Source organism: Apodemus sylvaticus, chromosome 6 (assembly GCF_947179515.1).
Source record: "Apodemus sylvaticus chromosome 6, mApoSyl1.1, whole genome shotgun sequence".
Taxonomy (NCBI): Eukaryota; Metazoa; Chordata; class Mammalia; order Rodentia; family Muridae; genus Apodemus; species Apodemus sylvaticus.
The window spans coordinates 8,509,285-8,528,310 of record NC_067477.1 but is presented as its reverse complement, the minus strand read 5'-3'; the positions used below and the strand labels follow the sequence as shown (position 1 = coordinate 8,528,310).

At 37.6% G+C, this 19,026-nt stretch overlaps 1 gene segment (V, D, J or C); it reads right to left on the bottom strand.

Annotated features, from left to right (window-relative positions):
* Positions 1-13,416: 13,416 nt before the first annotated feature.
* On the bottom strand, positions 13,417-13,977 carry LOC127686875 (Ig heavy chain V region MOPC 21-like). The segment is given in 2 exon segments: positions 13,417-13,760; positions 13,882-13,977. Coding segments are annotated over 2 exon segments (306 nt in total).
* Between the last annotated feature and the right edge of the window lie 5,049 nt (positions 13,978-19,026).

Genomic DNA, 19,026 nt, shown 5'->3' with positions numbered 1-19,026 from the left:
TTTTAAAAAATTGTTCATTTAGTCCTAGGAAGTACGCAAAGGAAGGGTTCTTCTGTCATATATATGAGTAGTAGATTCAATTGTTAATATTTCAAAAATACAGTCCTCATTTTGATTAATAAATATTGTGCCTGGGACTACACTATTTACTAGTATACATAAGTACATTGGTTCACCACATCAGTCTTATTTTTTTGTCAATAGCTACTCATTTCTGTCCATTCTCTGTGATGTGGATTAACAGTATAATACATAGATCTAGCAACACAGAACTGACAGGCAATGCCCTCCTAGGTAGATATCTTTCTGCCCTCCATCATCTGATTGGGCTACTTCATCTTGGCCAATGCAACTGGGCAAAATAAGCTGCATAGAGCTAATATATCTAATCTCCAGAAAATGTAAATGAATCCACAACTCTATATTGCATATAACCAATGGTATGATAGTCATTTATTCAAAAAATAAAAGCAAGTGTTTTAAATGTTGCAGGATTTTCCATGTTCAGCCACATTAGGGGAGTGGAAGACCTGTAATTGGACAGGAAAGGGGAGGTGGAGCTAGGAGGTGTGGAGTCACAGGTATTATAGGAGGAAAAGAGAACTGAGATGGAATCAGACATCAACTATGTGATGTTTACTAGCCACAGATAGCTACATTTTAAAAAGGTTAGAAATATTGGAATAAAGTTTTTATCATTGTCAATTTGCACTAAAATTATTGTATTGATATGTAAATTGTAATATTTATACATAAATCTATTTGGCTAATTAAGCTTTAAGAGTTGTGACTTACTTGGTTACTGGAATGTGGGTCCACTGATTAAAGAGGCTTATGGAGGAGAGGAAAAAATACAGCTGATATGCTATGGTCACCAGCTGAGAGACACTAGCTCGGTTCTGACTGATACATAAATCTGATTGATGAATTAAGCTTTTAGAGTTTTGTTTTACTTGATTATTGGGACATGGGTACACCGATGGCAGAGAGGGAATACACCTGAGATTTTCTTGAAATTATCTGGGAGAGAATAGCTCAGCAGCAGCAAAAATGGTACTGAACAAGACCCTTCCTGGATCTGGTACTGAGGCCTGATGGGGCAGAGGGTTGGTAGGATCTTTTTTATTATTTCCTTCTGTTCCATGTTATGGGAAAGCATTGGGAAAGAGTTTGGAGGACATGGAAAACATTACACATACATGGTCTGACATGTGACCCAGAAAGCATAGATAAGTAGTAGAGAAGGAAGATATAACTTTAATTTAAAATAGATTTTTGCACTTTCATGATTGTTTTCTGACCCCACTGTTCCACTGTCTCTCAGTGATGGATTCTTTGTGAAGGCTTGCACTGTAAAATCTTACAAGGACACCCTCCCTAAATTCTGCCTCTAGTTCTCACATCCATATGGTACTTCTCCTATATGTTGTCAGTCTGGGCTTGTCCCCAGGTAAAAGTAGAGACCGAGCAATGTAAATCAATCTTTTTTAAAAAAAAAATATGGATATAAATTGGTTGTCCTGGCAGGTCCTATATCAACATGACACAAGGTAGAGTCATGAGAGCAATGAAGACTTAATTAAGACAGTATCTCCAAAAAATCAGCCTGTAGAAAAGCCTGTGAACTAGTTTCTTAATTAATGATTGAAACAGAAGGGCTTAGCCTATTATGCATCAAGCGACCCCTCGACTGGTTATTCTGGATTCCATAAGATACCAAGTTGAGCAAGCAATGCAAAGGAAAATCTTCCTTATTCCATGTCCTCTACAAGCTTCCAGCAGAAAACATGGCCCAGAGAAGATTAGAATTAAAAATGTGGATGTGCCTTTCTACCTCAAAGATCCAAATTAAAATATATTATCACACTTAAAATTAAGCAACGTTTCTAACAGGTGTGCTCTCTGTTTTTGACTTTTATTCAAGTTGACAACAAAGAATAGGCATCGAATGGATATATAACAATCTTCAGATATTAATATATACATCATGACAAGACTTCAGGTAAGCAAATAGATATAAAAACACTATAGTGTGAGATAATAAAACATTCATTGCTTTCCAGAGCAGCTGATAACACTTCCTCATCTGATTGTGTAAGCCATTTTGGGCCATGTGTACTGACAATGTCTATGCTTCTGGATGAGTTCACCATTGCTCATGGGATGCTGGCATTTTTCCTTAGGACAGAGGTTGACTAAGATTTCCAAGGGAAGCAGAATTGCCCAGTCTCGATATTTCTATACACGTAGATTTTTTTCCTCCAAGGTCTGTCTTTTAGCCTCCCTGTGTCTTCAAGTATGGGAAAATCTCCATTATACATCATCACTTTATATCCCACTGTCTTAAAACTTAGCAAATACTTTGTGAGTTAACTAAATTTACCTTTAGCAGATACACGAAATGTAAATATGATAAGTGATGCCACCCAACATCTATGTGGGACTGACCATAGGTATGAGAAGATCAGGTAACACCTTTAAAATTCCTCATTATCTGTCAACAATGGGAAATCTCCAAATATTTATCTACCTTCTTCCTAGTATCTTCTACTTCTCCTGGAATTGTTACTTTAGGACTATCCAAATTCAACCACAAGGAGCCTTCCACTTGTCTCACAATGTTAGGAGAAGAAAACAATATAATGACCTTGCATCTTCAACTCCATGAGCATCTTTCGTAAGAGATAACACAAAGCCCCACCTACCACTTACCCAACATTCCATGACTCTTATTCCAGTCTCTGTTTGTCAACACATTGTACAGTCATGCTTTCTCCATTCCCAGAACACTCCAGTTGCCCCATGTGGTCAGAATATCCAAATACTGAAATTTGTCCTCCTATCTCTATTGTCTTTGGAGTTTCCAAATCTAGCTATCAGCTATTTCTTATTCTGCACAACTTCTTCCAGTTTATCTCTATCCCAAATGCCACAAATCCCTGATAACTACCTGAAAAGTAAAAGCCAGCTTCTCCAAATTACTAGGAGACTCATGTAGTGATGCTACCAATCCCTATTGATCACTTAGCTACTTAACAAGCACCATGTACAACCACAGGTCTCTATTAGCCTCCCCCATCTCTCTTTCCCTCTCTTCCTTCATCCCTCCCTCCTTCTCTCTCCTACCCTCTCTCCATATCCGTGTTTTTCCTGGGGAAATGTGAATTATGTTATAATGTATCTTAAAAACATGCATGGTAGGACCTCAACACTATCTTTTTTATTGATGATTGCCTTGACTAATCATTAATGTTACATATGAAACAGTCTCCAGTAAGATTCATCTCTCAGTTACCAATCCAAATTACCTGATATGGCCAATGACAAATAAATTTGAACCAGACCAGGAGGAGAGATCTCAGCTAGACTGAGGCTGAGACAAGTTTATTCCAAACAATCAGCTTTTCTATACTTTTATCAGAAATAAAATATAATGGCAGGTTCTTGAGATGATCAATGCAATGGTAGATGCCAGAATACAATGACATTTGCAAGTTATATATAGTACATAAGATTTCTGTCCTGTCCGAGAGAGGGTTTCTCCATTGTATTTCAGGACCCTGGAGCATAACAACTGTTTAGCTATAGGTACATCCTCTCCCATTGAAGCCAGACAATATAGCACACTGCTGCCTACACAAGTTACTGTGGTTTCAGGCCAGGCAGTGCATGCTCTTTGTTTGGTGGCTCAGCCTCTGGAACTCCTCGGGGTTCCTGTTAGTTGATAGTATTGTTCTTCGTATAGGATTGCCATCCCTTCAGTTACTTCAGTCCTTCTCCTAACTCTTCCATAGGTGTCTCTGACATCTGCTTAATGCTTGGGTATATCTATATTTGTCTCTGATGACAAAAGCAGATAATGTGGATAGAAATTTGAAAACAAAAAGTTGAGGTATTACTACTTATACATATTATGATAGCATACATAAGCAACACAAAAATTCTACCAGGGAACCCCTATAGCTGATAAACTATTTCAACAAAGTGACTGGATATAACATTGAATAAAATATGTACTTCTTATTGTCTATATCAGGTAATGTGACTTGGTAATTAAGTGCAGACAACTACAAGAGATCTTGCTATATGTGATGTAAATGGGCTGGTAAGAAAACCATCAATAAAAACAATACTGCTGGCATCTTACCACACTTGTTTTCAAGTCACTCTGCATTACCATAATAGCATAACATGTATGGCACTGACACATACGTGACAAGAGAGAAAGAGAGACAAGAGGGAGGAGGGTAGGAGTAAAGGAGGGAGGGAGGGATGGAGAGAAACAGAGAGACAGAGAGACACAAACAGAGAAAGATAGAGAGAAACAGAGACAGAGTCTGTTAGAAGAGCCACCAAGAACCTGAGGAGGTCCATGGTGCTCAGGGTCAAGTGGAGGTTGCCAAGGAAGTTATAAGCACTAGCAAGATTACTACATGAAGCTCCAAGCCAGGTGAGGGGAGGTGGAACTTATCTTTCAAATTGGTGCAGAGAAGTGCTAATGGAGGCCAAGTTTATACCAGGATTTCTGGAATTACACATAGTTATGAGGTGCACATTGTGGGCATCAGAAACATAACATCGTTCTCCTACAAGAACAGTTTGTTTTCTTGACCACTGGCCTGATTCTACTTCACCTGATGTAATAAATAAACTATTACTTCTCAATTTTTGATGCAGCTCTCTTTAGAATGGACTGAATGTTACATTAATCTGTGTGAATCTGCAGGACCCATTTTCAATAGCAACCAGGCACCATCATATCTAGTAGAACACAAAAAACCAATCTGAGGTAAAATGAAATCAGGGCAGGCTGATCATAGTCTGGACAGTGTAGATTAAGACTAGTCAGAAAGATGGGAAGGATTATTTCAACAATAATATGTATGTGTGTTGGCCTCAGTTATTAGCAGCATATTATATTCTTCATGTATGGAGAGCAGATCTTATGAGTTAGCACTCAGAATGATAACTGTGTCAGAATGATTAAACTGTGGACATGCATTTGAAAACTTCAAGTTAGCAAAGATGATTCAATTTATGTCATTTATGTACACAATTGACATATTACTAAAACTGCAGTCATGATACAAAAAATCTATTACAATGTCTCCCTGTCTCTCCTCAACCACACAATGTTCCACTTAGTTTTCTTGATTAATACAATTTCAGTAACTTGTTATAATTAAGCACTGTTATATTATAGAACCATTTAAAATTATACTAGTAGGTTCACAAACCAGAAGTTTAATAGAATATGACACTAAACAGTAGGCTCTAGAGAAATACCATGTCTATAAGAATAATCCCAATCTCTAAGACTAAAAAATTGCTCTTACAGCCTACGCCAGAACTTCCTAGATTCTGTAATGACCCTGGAATGTCCTTGTGGTGGTTACTGCCCCCTGTGGGTCCTGTGCATCAATGTAGAGAGGATTTTGTGCAGGTTCACACTAGACTTCCCTCACTGCGTCTGGAATAGTAATAATGCATGGCCGTGTCATCAGTTTGTAGACTATTCAGTTTTAAGAAAACTGGGCTCTTGGAGGTGTCAGTGCTGATGCTCAGTCTGAATTTGAGAGCTGAATTATAATCTGTGCCTCCATAACACCATATTACTCCCATCCACTCCAGACCATTTCCTGGAGGCTGGCGAACCTAGTGTATACTATAATCAGTTAATGAGAACCCGGACAATCTATTTGATCTTGATTTAATTTTGGTGTTTGGTATCGTTCTAGGAAAGTGTCCATTTCCTCCAGATTCTCCAGTTGTGTTTTTGTCTCCAGTATAGGCTTTTGTAGTAGGATCTGATGATTTTTTTTTTGAATTTCCTCAGTTTCTGTTGTTCTAGCTCCATTTCATTTCTAATTTTCTTAATTTGGATACTGTCTTTGTGCCCTTTGGTTAGTCTGGCTAAGTGGTTATCTATCTTGTTGATTTTCTCAAAGAACCAGCTCCTAGTTTTGTTGATTCTTTGTATGGTTCTCTTTGTTTCAACTTGATTGATTTCAGCCCTGAGTCTGATGATTTCCTGTCTTCTACTCCTACTTGGTGAATTAGCTTCTTTTTGTTCCGTGGCTTTCAGCTGTGCCATTAAAATGCTAGTGTATGCACTGTCTAGTTTCTTTTTGGAAATAGAACGCAGGGCTATGAGTTTTCCTCTTAGCACTGCTTTCTTTGTGTCCCAGAGACTTGGATATGTTGTGCCTTCATTTTCATTAAATTCTAAAAAGTCTTTGATTACTTTCTTTATTTCTTCTTTGGCCAAGGTATCATTGAGTAGAGTATTATTCAGCCTCCATGTGTATGTGGGCATTCTGTTGTTTTTGTTGCTACTGAAGACAACTCTTATGCCATAGAGATCTTATAGGAGGCATGGGATAATTTTGATCTTCTTACATTTATTGAGGTCTGTCTTGTGACTAATTATAGGGTTGATTTGGGAGAAGACACCATGAGTTGCTGAGTAAAAGTTATATTCTTTTGCTATACACACACACAAACACACACACACACACACACACACACACACACACACACACACACACACATATATATATATATATATATATATATATATATATATATATATATATATATATATATACACGTTAAATCCAATTGGTCCAAAGCTTCAATTAATTTCAGTGTCCCTGTTTAGTTTCTGTTTTCCTGATCGGTCTATCAGGATAGATAGAGGAGAGTGGAGTGTTGAAGTCACCCACAATTATTGTGTTAGGTGCAATGTGTGCTTTGACCTTTAGTAAAGTTACTTTTACGAATGAGGGTGCTCTTGCATATCGAGAACAGATGTTCAGAATTGAATGTTCTTCTTGGTGGATTTTTCCCTTGACCAGCAAGAAGTGTCCTTCTGTGTCTCTTTTGATGACTTTAGGTTGAACGTCAATTTTATCTGATATTAAAATGGCAACTCCAGCTTGTTTACTGAGATCATTTGCTTGTAAAATTGTCTTCCAGCCTTTTACTCTAATGTAGTATTTGTCTTTGACACTGAGGTGTGCGTCCTGAATGCAGAAAAATGTAGGGTCCTGTTTATGTATCCAGTCTGTTAGTCTATGCCTTTTTTATTGGGTGAATTGAGTCCATTAATGTTAAGAGATATTAAGGAATAGTGATTATTACTTCCTGTCATTTTTGATGTTATTATTATATTTGAGTGGTTATCTTCTTTTGCGTTTGATGAAAGACTGTTACTATATTGCTTTTTCCAGGGTGTAGCTTCCTTCTTTGTACTGGCGTTTTCCAACTATTAACCTTTGTAGGGCTGGGTTTGTGGAAAGATACTGTGTAAATTTGGTTTTGTCATGGAATATCTTGTTTTCTCCATCTATGGTGATTGAGGGTTTGGCTGGGTATAGTAGTCTTGGCTGGCATTTGTGTTCTCTTACAGTCTGTATGAGCTCTGCCTAGGATCTTCTAGCTTTCATGGTCTCTGGTGAGAAGTCTGGTGTAATTCTGATAGGTCTTCCTTTATATGTTACTTGGCCTTTTTCTCTTATTGCCTTTAATATTCTTTGTTTAGTACATTTTGGGTTTTGTTTATTATATGACAGGAGGTATTTCTGTTCTGGTCCAGTCTGTTTGGAGTTCTGTAGGCTTCTTGTATATTCATGGGCCTCTCTCTCTTTAGGTTAGGGGAGTTTTCTTCCATAATTTTGTTGAAGATATTTGTTCGCCATTTAAGTTGTAAATCTTCACTCTTGTCTATACTACAATCCTTAGGTTTGGTCTTCTCATTGTGTCCTGGATTTCCTGGATGTTTGGGTTATAAGCTTGTTGCATTTTGCATTTTCTTTGACTGCTGAGTCAATGGTTTCTATGGTATCTTCAGCATCTGAGATTCTTTCTTCTAACTCTTGTATTCTGTTGTTGATATTTACATCTATGGCCCCTGAATTCTTTCCAAAGTTTTCTATTTCCAAAGTTGTCTCACTTTGTGATTTCTTAGTTGTTTCTACTTCTGTTTTTAAATCCTTGATGGTTTTGCTCAGTTGCTTCACTTGTTTGTTTGTGTTTTCATATAATTCTTTAAGATATTTTTGTGTTTCCTCTTACATGACTATTGCCTGTTTTCCCAAGTTCTCCTGTATTTCTTTAAGTGATTTTTGCATTTCCTCTTTATTAACTTCTTTTGGCACATATTCTCCTGAATTTCTTTAAAGGATTTTTATGTTTTCCTTGTAAGGGATTCTACCTTTTGATCCATTTTCTCCTGTATTTCTTTAAGAGATTTATTTATGTCCTTCTTGTGTTCCTCTAACAGCATCATGACCAGTGTTTTTAAATCTAAATTTAGTTTTTCTAGTGTGTTGGCATATTCCGAACTTTCTGTTGTTGGAGAATTGGGTTCAGATGCTGCCATATTGCCTTGATTTCTGTTAGTAACCTTCCTACGGTTGCCTTTTCCCATCTGGTTATCTCTGGAGTTAGTTGTTCCTGTTGTCACTGGCTGGTGCTTGATCCTCCTGTGAGCCTGTAAGGCTATTTCCATACCACTGGATGACTGGGTTTTCCCTGGCACAGATTGCTGATGTGCTGCCCTCTTTTGGGTGCTGTTGGAACCCTGGTGTGTCTTGCCCCAAGCAATTTTATACTTGGGTTGTCTCTGTGAACCTGGTGCTGCCTGTTTGCTCTGTCATGGATCTAAAATGGTGGATGCTGCAGGGGACCTTTTCCAAGTGCTGATCACTCTGCTGGGCAAAAGTCGCCTGACACAGCTGGCAAACAGATGGCCCACCGATCTGCCCAGACCCTGGGTGCAGGCAGAAGCCTGACAGGCTAAGACCCATGCGATGTTAGACTCAGGCTATGTCTGTGTACCTGGCACTGTCTGTCAGATCTGTCCAGTGTCTGGGATGGTGGAGAGCCCCTCCAAGTGCCGATCAGTCTGCAAGGCAAATGACTCCTGACAGGGTTGGCACACAGTTTGCGCACAGAACTGCCCAGGCCCTGGGTGCATTCAGAAGCCTGGCAGGCTGAAACCCAAGTGATGTTAGACTTGAACTATGCCTGTGTACCTGGCTCTGTCTGTCAGATCTCTGCAGTGTCTGGGGACCAAGATGGCAGAGAGCCCCTCCAAGTGCCGAACAGAGTAGAAATTATTTTAAAGTTTAACTTATATTTTTAATATCCAGGACCTGCTTAAGATATAAATTTTGTGTACTCACGTTTTCAGACTGAGATCAGATTTTGATGGGTTCATAACACATAAATCTCCTTTGAATTCCACTTTCTTCCCTATATGGCACTTTAGTCCAGTAAAAGGTGCTTATTCCAGAATTCAGTATTTAAAGCTATAAACATTTCCATAGACTTATTCCACAGAGTAGATATTTATTGCTACATCCCAGAGAGACTACAATATCAGAACGGATAACCATCTCCACATCTCCACATGCTTAGGGGTTAATATGATGCTCAGTGATTTATTATCTTTGAAAGAATGAACAATAACATTGTTAGTTTTTAGTACTGAAATATTCTGCAGAAAACAGATTTTACATATAAGACACAGAGCTGAAACTTCTGTACTCATGTGTGAAATATTGAGGATGTGGTGACCACTCTCTCTATATGGGAAGAGGTCACAGAAGTTTTTTTCTCACTTGGAGAGTGCCTGATCAACTTGTCAGAGTCCCCCTCTCAGCAAAACATTGAGGCCTCTTACTGCACTACTCATAAAAGGGGAGCCTTATTTGTCCATGCTGGCTTCTTTGTACAGAGGAATTAAAGTCTACTGATGTGGGGCCTGTTCACTGTGCACTGAACTGAGACTCATTTCTATGTCTTCTGTGATGAGAATCCTAAAATTGTAATAACTGTGTGTTGAATGAACATCTTGGAGCTTTGTATTCAGTGAACTAAGCTGAGCATTGAGACTGGAGCAGAGCAGACAGGAAGCTTGTGGTCTTTTGGGTCACCTCTGCATCAAGGATTCCTAATTCACCTTGATGTACTTCACTGATGATGAAACAAAAAAGCTCAGAAGCATGCATTCTCTGACATCCCCATATCAGACAATCTCCAATTACTCAGTGTCTTCCTGCATCTTTTGTTTTTTCCCCATGGAAGAATACTTGCCTGATGGAACAGATTCTCTTTATACTTTTCCATTTTTGTTTTTCAGATGATCTTAGTAACCACTAGCTTAATAACATCACTGAAGATGAGAATTACATATTATTGGTGGACATGAAGCATCCTGGAGAATGGTCCGATAAAGGACCCATGTCTGGGAAGTCACTGAAAGTTCTACATCCCAAGCTTGCAGTTGAACCCGTGGCCTTACTGTGGTTTACTATTGCTGTGATGAAACACCATGACAAATGAACTTGGGGTGAAAGTATTTATTTGGCCAACACTTCTATATTGCTGTTCATTACAAAGATGAATGAGGACACAATCTCAAGCAGGGGAGGAAACTAGAGACAAGAACTGATGCATTAGGATCAGCATACAAACTGGAGATAGAGTCCGAAATATGTGAAACCACATATTTACTGAAACCACAAGAAAAGATGTAAGATTAATGTGAGCTGGACTGGAGTGATACATTCCAGTGGTCCTGACCTCTGTATTCTTGAATAATTTTACAGTTTTCATATTTTCCTGACAATATATTTAACATGGTGTTTTCAAGACTATGTAGAACCGTCTGGTATGATGATCTCTGAGCATGGCCACTGCAGGGGCCTCCTCCCTGCTCAGATACATGTCTATAACCTTGGATGTCCATTCCTGGGTGTGCACAGAACAATAAAGAACAATAAAAACATTCTGTATTTAGTTCTTCACTCATAGACCTGAAAGCCAGCAACACAACCTCTTGTTCTACTTACATAGGATGTAGGTCAAGTATATTTTTTACAGACTATTGTGCCATGACACCATGTTGATGCTTCCCATTTCTGCAAATAAGATACTGTGAAATGTGAACCAGAGTGGGCTAAGTTGAGTACTTGGAAATAGCAGTGAAGTAAACATTGGTGATGAGCCCAATTCTAGCATTCCATTGGCCAGTGAATGAGATTAAAGAGGACATATTCAAGGTAGTGACGATGATCTACATATTGTACATAACTCAGCCCTATTGCTGTGGCTCCTATGGAAATACAGAAATTTAGTGACATTTGATTCCTATCTTCACTTATTTTAGTGCTGCAATCTTCCACCCTCTGCTCCATGGTTCCACAGTCTCTGTCCTCTGCATTGCTGAGCACATATGCACTTCTACTTTACAAATGTACAGAGATTATAATGGCTTTGGTGTTTGTTGCTCAGAAGATATCAATTACCAAAAATTTTAGAGACAATTAAGAACATTCTTTTGAAACTTAGATGAAATCAGAGAAACTATCTGTCTCAGACATCAGATTGTATGGGTCACTTTTTCCTTTTGGTATTCATTCACTTGTCTAGTTGTAGTTGTGAAGCTGTAGTAGAAAAAATGTTCAATCTCTCTCTCTCTCTCTTTCTCTCTCTCTCTCTCTCTCTCTCTCTCTCTCTCTCTCTCTCTCTCTCTCTCTCAGCAACATCATTCTCTCACACATGGATGGACCTGATGATGGCAGAACAAGAAAGAGAATGCATAACTGCTGTATACAGAGGATGATCTTATCTGACATCAATGGGAGGGAGGCATCATGCCCCAGTGTAGGGGGATGATAGAGGGTTGGGGCATGTGTGGGTTAATGCATGGAGGAGCACCCTCATAGAGGCAAATGGGAGAGGTTTGCGGGAAGAGGTTGTTGGGGGGGGTAACCTGGAAGGGGATATTTATAAATGTTAACATATAAAATGATTAATTACAAAGAAAAAATTGCTGCGTAGATAGTCTTGTGGTGGTTCCAGGAGCATTTTATAAATATAGGTCTCATGAGTAAACCTAGAGTATAGAACCTTCTCCTTCCCTTTCTTCAGATGTCACCTCATAGCAATGTGTTGCAGAGACAGCTATTCCATTATTCCTGGCATCAATATGCATAGTGATTTGACAAGTTAGACAGTGTCCCAGCTGATGATATTTTTTGATTGAACAATCAGCATCCCTTGATTTTCAGTACCCACCTACTCTTTTATAGTGACACCATCCATATGTTCCTACAATGACAGTGAGAAGAATGTTATATTTAGATTCTCAGTGTCATATATGTTTTATTCTGATGAGTAACCACCAGTCAAACTGAGGCAAGAATTTTTACATTATGTTTCTGGGACAACAGTATAAATAAGTCCTTCAAAACTTGGGGGAAGGAAAAGGGATTAATGTGTTGAAACAAAAATAATTTGACACATTAAATTCTAGGGTAACTATACAAGCTAAAGCATAAGAAAGAAATAGGAAGAAAGAAAAGAGATGTAACCGGTTGAATGAATTAGGAGCTGTAATAGTACTAGATACCTTGGACTCATGACTCAGTGCTGGAGCATCACATACAGTTTATTACCAGCACTACAGCTAAGTCAGGTCTGTTGCATAGACCTTGAATTAGGATGGTGAAGAGACTGAATATCATCTGGTTCAATGCTCACTGGCCCTGAATGATTTCTCTGGTACTTTAACTTTAATCCTACTTTAACAGTGTTCTAACCAGGGAGTCTCACTGAGTCTCTGCCCAGAGTCTAGAGTTTTGCAGTCTTAAGAATTCTTTGCTTCTTAAGGTTCTGTGCCTGGCCTGTATACAGAATCAGTTCTGTGCTGTATGAAGCTCTGCATTTTCTCTTCATATCAGAAGTTACAGAACATTTAAAGGTCATCTGTAATGGGGCTATTTATATCACTCTGTGGTTCAAGTTCTTACCACACAGCAGAAGTATCTGCATTTAGTTCTACACAACAACAAAAGGAGGTAACTTTGTTAGCCATGGTAAGATCTAGAACAAAGATGGATTTATTTCAATGTTATTGTGTAGACTGATAGAAGTCATCTCATCTCAACATGTATACACAGACAGAAGGACAGACAGACAGAATCACAGACACACACACACACACACACACACACAGTCATTCACTTTCACCTACTGAGAGTGAGAGAGAAAGAGACAGTGAGAGACACAGTCAGGGTGAGACAGAGAACTATAGCAGAATGACAGAGACAAAGAGACAAAGAGACAAAATAAATAGACCTACCCAGAGACAGAAACACTGTAATAAGGAAATGAGTATAAAACATGTGTTACAACAGGAAACCAAAATTTGAATAAACATTTGTGTAATTCAATTCTTACTATACCCTTTACTTGTAGAGAGAATTCCTTTGGAGAGACAACCAAAACACAGAAGAGGCCAACCCTTCTTTCCTTGCAGGTCTTTCTGAATAGATTGTAAGTCTTAGTAACTAGGAGCTTTGTATTCCCTCTGCACCCCCTGCTGACACAAGTGCCCTGCAGGAGGTTTATGTTTGAGCTCACAGTAGCATTCCCTCCCTGTGTGTCTTGCACAGTAGAACATGGCTGTGTCTTCAGACATTAGACTGCTCATTTGCAGAACAGGGTGTTCTTGGCATTGTCTCTGGAGATGGTGAATCGTCCCTTCACTGCATCTGCATAGTAGATGTAATTGCTGCTACTACTAATGTATGCAATCCATTCCAGCCCCTTCTCAGGAGCCTGACGAACACAGGCCATGCCATAGCTGCTAAAAGTGAATCCAGAGGGTGCACAGGAGAGTTTCATGGACCTTCCAAGTTGCACCAATCCTCCCCCAGACTCCACCAGCTGCACCTCACACTGTACACCTGCAAACAGAGAATGCTAATCAGAAACTGTCACTAATAAAACAAAACAAAATATTGAAACAAACAACTTTTGTATTTCCGATGTGCACACAACAGTCAGAATCTCACCTCTATAACTTACCTTTTAAAATAAAAACAAGGAAAACCAAGTTGAGCTGGAAGTCCATGATGAGTGGTATATGTTCAGTGCTGATTACTGAATGTGAGGATGTGAGAATCCAGATATGGGCTCCTCTGTCAGAGCTACAGGGTCAGGTCAAACATGTTTTTCATGGGTTCAGAGAAGCCTTATTTGCATATCTTCCTGCTATAATATGCTCTCAAGTTGGAGTTGGGCAGAAAGCAGCTCTCATAGTAGACATAAGACATCAAAGGCACAGTTGTATGATACATAATTTTACTATGTCTGAAAGTTTCATATTCACATTTTTTGGTTACAATTTGACCATTCTCCTTTAATTTTTCTTAGCACATGTGCATAGAACATGCTTTGTTTCTATACTGACATGTGTCCTAGTATATATGTGTAATTAAATAGCCCAAACAATTTTGTTTCTAGATATGAGCTTATTCTTTTCTACTGCATGGGCTGCCCATGGAATTTTCTAATGTGGCTCTAGGAAACAGTTACACCTGCATAGTTATGGTAGGAGAACTTATGCTCTTATGGGAATTTTTAGAAGTAGACATATTTATGACAACACGCTGTCATAAGCTCTTATGGAGGCTTGCACCTGAGACATTCAAGGTCCCTGTCTGTCTACTACTCAGAGTTTGCTATGGATATATATTTCCTCTCTGAGCAATTTCATTGTTCATTATTCTGAAATTATCCATTTATTCCTTGAATCCCTTCACAATTTTATTTTTGCATCTTTGCACCATGTGTGTGTGACTGTGTTTATATTCTTTTATTCTAGTTTTCATTTTCTCCAATTAGCATAAATAGCATAACCAGGGCATTTAATTAAAATTTAAGATAACTTTTTCTCTATTTAACCATTTCTCTGTGAGAGGCACTCTATATTGGGGGCAGTTTTAAGTTGGGATTTCAAGATTCCTAGAAAGCTGGGAGCTAAGGACACAAGGTCAATCATTAAGTTGATTGGTAACACAGTGGGAGAAATGGAGAGGCCTTTGCAATTTGTGTGTGTGATATGGGGAGTCCTGAGTGAGTAGGGAAGAGTAGAAAAATATAATATACTTGATGAATAGTGGATAAGGATTTGGAGTAACTATTTGTAAGGGTGCTGAAAAGGACCAGATGTATTGACTGGATCTTCCATGCCTTTTGGGGTATTGTAACATTCCTGCAGGATGACAACAACCACAGTTTTTTTTTTAATATTTCATGTATGTCTTAACAACATCTAATTATCATTTGCTGCATATCTGCTGAGTTTCAAGACAGTAGGATACAAATATGTCATATAAAGGGTATTCCCAACCCATGAAGATATTGGCCATGTGAAAGCAAAGACTGAAGACAATTCTCCTTCAGTTTAGAAAATAGAGGATGAAGAAGGGTCTGCTTCCAGTAGAAAATAATCGGTTAGCCTCTTTACAAGTTTAAGGGAAAAAGACAGAAGAACTTGTCCTGACTCCTGACAATAAACATTGTCAGTACCTATGCCACATAGAAGCTCACCTGATCACGCGAGGGAATATTGGCTGGAACTTCAGGAAAGCAATGGATGTTTTTCTATTTTAGAGTATGGTGGTTTCATTGTATTGGCACACATGTAAACTCAATATAATACATGCTAATAAGTAGATATCCTTGAATGCCAACTGAAACACAATACATTGTTTTCAACAATGTGACTGAGGGAATTTCTGCCCATTTTGTTACTCAAGGACAAGTTCCATGTTGAAAAGACATAGGAAGAGGACATACCACCTAGAAACAGATTAGTGAGTGTATCTTTACAACTCCGGCATCCATACAGGGAATCTAGCAGTGAGAGACAGTTCAACTGTTAGATCTGGAAGTGAACACAGAAATGGAATAATTGATTTGAAATGAAAATGTTACTCCCATCCATCCTTATACACACAGGAATGAAATCGCTGTGTCCTGTGGTCTTCATTTATAATTTCCTGGGATCCTACATGTTACCTGACAATGCCATACAGGAAACTGTTCACATTGTTTGGGAACAGATACCCCTTTATTTCCAACCATACAACACATTGATTTGTACTTTTTTATTTTGATTAAGTGTTCTCATTCCATTGGTTGTGGAGAGATTTATCATTTATTATAATTTATCATTGATTTCTATTTCCCTGGTGTTTGGAGTAGTTGGCTTTATGCCACCATTTCTGTCCATGTGCACTGACCTAAAGAAACGATCCCAATCATAGTGTAGAGTACAGAAATATGCCTGCTCAAGGGGACATTATCTCTCTCTTTACATTGCTTTTATCTATTATTTCTCCCGCAGACATATATTTCAGACAAGTGATAAAATTATTCAATTGAGAAGAGACTACTGTGTTGGAATACTTCACTTAGTCATAAAGTATAATCATAGAGCGTATTTTAGAGGAGAGATTTTCAAAGACATCTCCATAATATGAGAATTTCTGTTTAACTTCAGAGGAGCATTCTTGTATGTACTATTTGTTCAATATTTTACTTACATAGGCGTGGATATATGCATGATTCCGTAGTACAAAGTGGTAGAACCTCAATACCATGTTGTTTCTCTTCTTGATCCAAAGTGAAGTCCTATGTTAGAATGTTTGGGACCACTTCTGTGTACTATCATATCACATATGAATAGGTTTTCTTTGATTTCTTCTTTGCTAATTTGTGACCCCTTGATCTCTGTTAGTTGTCTTATTGTTCTATCTAGAACTTCAAGGACTGGATAGAATAGATAGGGAGAGGTGGGAAGCTTTGTCTTGTCCCTGATTTTAGCTAAATTGCTATAACTTCCTTTCCATTTGTTTTGATGTTGGCTTTTGCATGGCTCTATATTGCTTTTATTGTACTTTATGTATGCACCTTGTTGAAATCTCCCACTATTAATGTGTGGCATTTGATGTGATTTTAATAACATTTCCTTCATAAATATGATTGTTTGTGCATTTGGGTCATGGATATTCAGAATTGAGATGTCTTCTTGGTGCATTTTACCCTTGACAAATATCGTGTCCTTTCCCATCTCTTTTGATAAATTTTTGTTGAACATCTCTTTTATTAGGCATTGTTTCTTGGGTCTGTTTGCTTGGAAAACCTTTAACTAGCTTTTTCATCTGTGGTAATATCTACCTTTGTTGCTGTAATGTTTATATATATATATATATATATATATATATATATATATATATATATATATATTGAATACAGCAGAATGATGGATTCTATTTACACATATAGTCTCTTAGCCTGCATTTTTTTTAAAATTGGGGAATTGTGACCATTAATGTTGAAATATATGAATGACCAATGATTATTAATACCTATTATTTTCATGTGGTTGGCTTTGAGGTGTGTTTGTGTGTTTTTTTTTCTATTTTTTAGTTGTGTGAAACTATACATTTCACACATATTCTTGAGTGTAGCTAGCCTTATTTGTTTGGAGCTTTCCTTCTAGTGTCTTCTGTAGAGATGAGTCAGTAGAAAATATTGTTTAAATTTGATTTGAGATGAGTATCGTGTTTTTTACATCTATGGTAATTGAAAGTTTTGCTGGGTATAGTAGTTTGGTCTGACATTTGTGGTCTCTTAGAGTGCAAGACATATGCTCAGGACCTTTTAGCTTTTAGTTTCTTGGTTGAGAAGTCAGGTATAATTCTGATAGGAAGGCTTTTAAATATTACTTGGCCTTTTTCCTTTGCAGGTTTTAATATTTCTGTTTTTGTATTTTAGTGGTTTGATTTTTATGTGGCTTGAAGAATATTTTAGTGGTTCAATCTGTTTAATGTTCTGTAAGTACATTTATTAGCATCTCTATCTTTATGTTGGGAATTTTTTCTTTTTTGATGTTGTTGAAGATCATTTAATGGACTTTGAAGTAAAAAGGTTCCATTTTACAGGTCTTGAGGTGATTTATTTATACTCTTCATGATTTTATTTTCCTGTATTTATTTGTATTTATTTGATTATTCTTTTAATGCTTCTAACTGTTTCAATGTATTTTTATGTATTTCTTTAAGGGATTTATTTGGTTCTTTTTTAATAGCCTCTATCTGCTGTATAAGATTGGAAATGAGAACATATTCTTGTGCTTTGGTTTCCTTAGGATATCTAGGGTTTACTGTAGCAGTATATCTGTGCTCTGATCATGCTATATTGCCCTGGATTTTGCTGATTGTGTTCTTTGTTGTGGATAATTTTCTATTTATGTGAGATTTAATCAAGAACCCACAGAAATTTGATTACAGATTTTTTTGCAATAATATTTTAACTTTACATTCTGGAGATTATTTCTGCTATAGCCAAGACATTTGAATTAGTGAAGATCTCAATTTGGTTAAAGGAGATTGAAGAGAACCATATCCTATTGAAATTACTAATATTCTAGAATAAGCACAAAGCTTCTGTTACATACTTTATAGCTTAGGTCCATCTTACTAGAGGAAATACATAACTATAGGTTTTATTCTTTTCCATAGCAAAAGTAGTTAGTATTTTTCTTATTCTTATTTTTATTAATTAGAGTATTTATTTACATTTCAGGTATTTTCTTCCTTCCTGGTTCCTTCTCCCCAAGACCCCCAACCCACCCCCCTTTGCTTTGCCTCTCTATCCACCTACCTACTTCAACATAACCTGTCTATCATCTTCCTTCTCTGGGACATCAAACCTCCACAGGGCAAACCTCCACAGGAACTGTCCCATCCCTTCTCACTGAGCCCAGACAAGGCAATTCTCTGCTATTTATGGGGCAAGGATTATGGACCAGGCAATGTATAATCTTTGATTGGTGGCTTAGTCCCAAGCAGCCCTGAGGGGTTTGACAGAAAGGTTTAATATTTCCATATATCATCTCATAAGCTTTTTCTTTTTTGTTTATAGATGATAATTTTATTAGAAGCATTACATTGAAGAAAGGCAAATCCATGAACAAAATAAGTATATCCTCCAGTAAGAACAAAGCATTATCCTTTGATGGTACAAATGCTTCAATGTCACCAATCTGTCACCAGATCCTTCCTTCTGCTCACTTTTTTTTTAAAAAAAAATAAAACTGGGCATTTATATATCTTTTTATTGGATATTTTCTTTTTTACATTTCAAATGTTATTTCATTTC